This window comes from Crocodylus porosus, unplaced genomic scaffold (genome assembly GCF_001723895.1).
Source record: "Crocodylus porosus isolate Cpor-Errol unplaced genomic scaffold, CroPor_comp1, whole genome shotgun sequence".
Classification (NCBI taxonomy): domain Eukaryota; kingdom Metazoa; phylum Chordata; order Crocodylia; family Crocodylidae; genus Crocodylus; species Crocodylus porosus.
In genome coordinates, this window is record NW_017728949.1 from 43,553,497 (window position 1) to 43,559,496 (window position 6,000).

The following is a 6,000-nucleotide window of genomic DNA, read 5'->3' on the forward strand; positions in this document are numbered from 1 at the left end:
AAGTCCTCCTGAAAGCATGGCATTTTGAGGACATGGGGACTTAATCAATTCCTGATAACACTTGTTGGGTTAGTGCTTACTTCAGACATCAATTCAGATAAAATCTAAAGCTTTCAAATGTAATATTTGATGCTAGAAAATAAGAAAAACAAACATTCTTGAAGTGTAAATCCACAAAAATCTCAATGACTTAAAGAGGCCATATTAAACTAAAAACTGGAAATCTACAAGAGACACATTTCATTGAAATTGGAAAGTGCATTATCAGCAGAGAGAAACAAAGGTTAAGAGCAATACCAGAAACTTCTTATTTTAGTAAAGGCACCATATTTAAAACTAATTAACAACATAAGCGAGCATGACTCATACTGTGATCATCATTAAAAATCAACATTAGCCAAAATGCATCATACTATACAAGATACCTTTATTTTCTCCCTCTTTTTATTTAGAAAGTAGAGTATCCGTTACCCTGTCTGGTAACTGTTGGCTGTCATTTTAACAGTGAATGCTAAAACTTCCCTCTTATTTGAAGTGAAGTAGACAGTTTGAGAACTGTTAAACTTGGCAGATCTCTAAATTCTCAGAGCTGAGTTCATAATTGGCAGAGCCAGACCTTTATGTTTCTTTGTCAGCAAATGCAGTTAGCCTGCCATAATAAAAGTTCTTTTAAAGGTTTCCTTTCATCTTTCATTGCCATCTTTTTGTCTTTTCCATGTAAAGATATAAATTACATTGTAGGTTCTAAGGATTTGTGGCCCATGAATCTTTTATTTCTCTTATAATGGAAAAGGCAATAAAATCCCACTCCACTTTCTTTTCTTGAGTTTTGCCCATGTTTTTCTCACATCATATGATTTAGATTTAAGTCTTTTACATCTCTTACCTTTTTATATTTAAGAACAACTAATATACCTTTTATCCATGCATAAAGGGATGGACTTAGTGATATCAGTCTGAAGTTAGGCAAAAGGCAGGGCAATGTGACACCTTATAGTTTATAGTTGTACTTGTTCAGAAAGGCATGAGCTCTTGTAGGCTACAGTCTATTTTGTAAAATTTCCAGCGGCAGCATCTGATGAAGTAACCTGCAGCCTATGAAAGCTCATGGCTGTCTGAACAAATTGGTTTGTAAGGTGCCACACTGATCTGCCTCCTGCCTAATACAGCTTTGTCAACTTCTTCATAGACAGTTTCACTTTGAGGGGGCGGGGGAGGGCGGGCACAGCTGAATGCACAATTTTGCAGAAAAATGTATTCCACAATACAAACCTTATAAATAAAACAAAAGTGTACAAGCACATGAACATCACAATTACCAAATTAAATCATGAAAACATAAGCACATGCTTAAGTTTTACTGAATAGTAGTTAAATGCTGAATTACTTTTAAAAATAAAGAGAGACTGGATATTGAGCAAACAGCCTACTCATTCAAACACCATGACAACTACTACTTACCAAACATTTTCATATTCATATTTCAAATGTGGAAAAATGTCTTTACTGTTAGAACAGTGAGGCAGTAGAATAGACTACCTAGGGAAGCTGTAGACACTCCATCACTGGATGTGTTGAAAAAGAGGTTGGGTAGCCACTGGGTGAGGATGATCTAGGCACATGCCTAGGTTCTATTAGGGGTATATACCATGCTACTGCGCTTTGCTGATTGCCCCCCACTTTTCCCCTTATCTGCTACATGTGTCAGGCCTTCCTTAGAAGCCTTTGGTATTGGCCTGCAGCTAAGGCTGGGGACTCTGACTGCAGTGTGCCAAATGCTCCTGTTGGGACCAAAGCCAGAGGTTCCTGGCTATAGGGTCTTGTCCCTCTGCTTAAGGTCAGGAAGGAATTTTTACCCCATGATAAGATTGGGCATCTGAGGTCAGGAAGGAATTTTTACCCCATGATAAGATTGGGCATCTTTACACATGCTTCTGGATGTGGCTCTGAGCGCTTTAATTAGTGAGACACGCTAACTAAAAGCACCTACGTGTCATGTATATCACCATTGCTGCATGCTCCCACACTGAAAAAATGGCAGTGAGATGCTTTGAAATAAAGCTCACTGGACATGTTTTATTTCAAACAGCACCACTGCCATTTTGTCAACACAGAGATGTGTGGTGATGCTGATACATATGACACACAAGGCTGCTAGAGCGTGTCAATTTCTGTGTGTCAGCAGACTCGGTGCACATGTGTAGAAGCCCACTGGCATGGACTGCGGGGGATTTTGTCTCCCTCTGTAGTAAGGGGTGTAGCCTCCTACCCCAGATCTCTTGATCATATATTGACAACATTTCATAGAAGATTGGTTCTGCTGCTTTACCTGTGGCAGGTTAGAGTGTTAGGTCTGTGTAGTGTCAGGATTGGCAGTAGTTTTATGTAGAGTTTAGACTATGGATTGTATGGGATGGTTTGGATAGGGCTGACCCTGCCTTGGGCAGCGGGTTGGACTAGCTTACCTCTGGCGGTCCGTTTCAGCCCTATTTCTCTATGACTCAAGTTTTGGAAATAAACTTATAGGAAGGGAAAAAGTGAAATGCCTCCAAATACACTCTGTATTCTATAAATGTATATAACATATTTATACAAAGCTGCTAGACTTATTAAGAGCTAATACCAATTGTATCTTTTATAAAGGTCATTTAAAAATGTTTTTGAAAGAGTAAACAAGAATGGTATATGCATGAAAGAGTAGTTTTCACCACAGTAAATTACTAATAATCTGTTACTTAATGAACAGTCTTAAGTATCCTATTGCTGTATCTTGCTTCAAAATTGTGCTCTAGGATTCACTTTAAGTTTTGTTTAGGGCTAGAGAAAATAATTAAACTATGTAAATAGAATGTGGCTCTGAGAGGTGTGAATGGCCCTAGTGATCACACTTGGGGGTGACAAGACTTTGTGATTATGTGGCTCTGAAACTGGCATTTTTCAAACTAGCACAGAAGTCTGCGTTTTGCTGCAATATTGATTATTTTGCTGTACCCAGGTACCTAGCATTTTGTGTTTTGTCATCCTGCTCTTCTGAGACTTGCCTACAAATTTGTCTCAGGCTGCATCTTTTTCAACAACAGAAAATTAATTGGATAATAATGCATGCTTCCTTCACTATATTAAGGTGCCACCCTCCCCTGCTTCCTGCTTGACTTAGATTAACACAGCTACCTACCCCTTTTACCCATCTACAGAAGAGTGGTACCTGCAGCTAGAAACCACTTTGCAACCAAAAAGCAGAGATTACCAGAAGTACAAGCTGAGTAGCTAGACTACTTAAAGAACAGAACAGCAGCCAGGGGCCTAAGGGACTGAGAACATGAACTACTGAAGCCAACTGCATGTTCCCCTCTTTGGATGTCATACCTGGGGCAGGAAAAAAATATGCTGAGCTGGACACCCATATAATATCATAACTTCTGGAGCCCACAGACCTTGGCCAGCTGGAGAATACAGTACAGTAAATATATCGATTTATCATAAAAAATAAGTACTGAAAAAAACATTGATGAATTGCACACCAGTGAGTATTTTCAGCTATGAGCCAAAATCACAAGCATGTTTGAGTCTGCAAATTAAAGGTATTAAGATCCTATAAATCAACACAACTGCAATGCAAGTCACTGGAACTGCAGACTTGGGAAGTTCTTGACAAAAAACTGAGTTGTGCATTCCAGAATTAGTCCCAATGGAGTACATGGATCCCTGACATCACATTATTTACACTAAGACAAAAATCTGAAATTTACCTCTCCCAGCAACTCTATTGGTGCACTTCCTTTCCCATTTTCATTTTCGCTATGTTCATTGCTGCTTTCATCATCACCAGTAGTTTGTGACAGTTTATCAAAATTGTGATTATCAACACTATTTGGCTGAAGTTCAGTACTATTTGCTGTCTTTTCTACAGTTCGGGAATTTTTCTCCTTTTCATCTAAAATACAAAATATTCTAGTCTTACAACAGCAACAACAAAAAAAGAGTATTTTGTATGCTCAGATAATGCATAAATACTAATTAGGTCACTGCTCAGATGTTTGCATACAGTTTAATATATTTTCTATTTTTCTGCTTACAACAAAAAGTCCATGTATACATTACTGAGCCTGTTTGCACCCTCATGTACATTTGTGCAATTTCTGTTGGAATTGTACGTGCCCCTCTTAGGGAAGATTTAAGCCTCTTGGATGTAACATATAGGTGCTGACAGACATGCAGCTCGCCAGTTCACAGAAAGTGCCATGATTTTGTGATCCTCAGCAACTCAACAGACATTCACTGTTGGATCAAGGGTGAAGGTGGGAGATTGGCTCCAAAGTGCAGCTCTATCTAGGAGGAGCTATGTCTGCAGCCTCTCTTCCTTAGGCCTGAACCTCTACTCCCAGCTTCAGGATGGGAGAAGGGCAGGGAGTGAACTCCAGGATGTGTTTGCCCAAGCTGAGCTGGAAGGGGAACAGGTGGAGGATTGGATCCCACCAATCCACCTGCCCTCTGCCTCCAGTGCAGGCTGGGCAAACTCCAGCCTGGAACTCCATCTCCCACTTCTCTTGCCTCCCATTCTGCAGACAGCACTGGCGGTGGGGTTGGGCTGCATCAGCCCAGCTCTGATCAGGCAGAATTTAATGAAGGTGCTCCATTTTGGAGCACCTTCATCTGAACCCCCATTAAATGAGGGTAAATTTGTTGCATGATCAGTCACTTTTAAAGCACTCTGCAGCTGTGCATTTCTGTCAGGGCATGGCTGTAGAGTGCTTTCAAGGGGTCAATCACATGACAAATGTCACTTTTGTCAGCACCCATTATATACTGGTCCCCATATCTGAAATTTGATTTTAAACATTATACTTGCAGTTGTTATATTAGAGCAACAGTGTTCAAAAGAATTAAGGAATAGTTGCTTTATCTGACAAACTATGCAAGAATTAGAAATATAACAGTTACTTTTAGAATCAGAACTCTGAACTTCCTGACTTTTAAGAAGTGAAATTCTTAATTATTATAGTACATGGATAGGTTCTTTCATCTAATAATATTTACAAATGCACACACTTTGAGAATGTGACACTGCCATGATTTGTACGAGTTTGATCCTATTTTCTGCTGCCATGATTTGTATGAGTAATACTTAACAACACATGCTGAGTGTAAATGAACATTTCTTTGGATTTGCCTAACAGAAAAGAAAATCACTTTAAAATACAGCAATCTTGCCTATCATTTTTAAATACCATAAAGCATTAGTAGGACCAAATGATGATGAAGAAGAGTGTGCTGGTAGGCTGATTTGATAAATGTCCTTCATCAAGGTGAAAAAGAGCAATCCTACTAAACAACTGGCCTGGATGGGGTTTTCACTACTGAAGATGAAACTGTTCTTCTTGCAGGAGTAAAACAGAGCAGTCCATTACAGAACAAACTGTATGAGATGATATCTCTTTTCCCCAAAGGAGGCATCAGAATGTTCAGTTAATAAAATGATCTACTGGCTCAAAGTGTGTGTGGTTCATGGTAAGAATGAAATAAGAACTGTGTTTGAATACACAGATGCATAGACACACCAACATGAATGTTCAATTAGAAGAAAATGACTGCAGAAGAAGAAATTTACTATGGAAGATGTTTAATTAAATGTTCCTATAAATACACTGAACAATACATTGACATGAACACACTGCTCAGGAGACTTTTGAGTTTAAAAATCAGTTTTTGGGTACAAAGAGAATCAGCTTCCTGCTCTCAACGGCGTCTTTAGGGGACATTTATTCACATGACTGAATCACAACACAATGTCTGTAAAGTCCTGTTTACAGTTTCTCCTTAACAATGTTGTAGTAACTGCTGGTCAGGACTGAAAAGCTACTGGAAGAGTTATGCAGGAAAAGTTGAACTGTGCTTGCTCACAATATGTCAACTTCTTTAGCCAATCTGTCACTGTACACACACACACACACACACACACACACACACACACACACACACACACACACACACACACACACA

At 39.1% G+C, this 6,000-nt stretch overlaps 1 protein-coding gene across 1 annotated transcript in view; it reads right to left on the reverse strand.

The window, feature by feature from the left end:
* The window catches only part of ERICH2 (glutamate rich 2), a 46,448-nt gene that overhangs the window by 14,068 nt on the left and 26,380 nt on the right, over positions 1 to 6,000 (reverse strand). Inside the window, exon 10 of the mRNA XM_019554273.1 lies at positions 3,750 to 3,934. Coding sequence (XP_019409818.1) covers positions 3,750 to 3,934 — 185 coding nt within the window. The remainder of the gene's footprint in view (positions 1 to 3,749; positions 3,935 to 6,000) is intronic.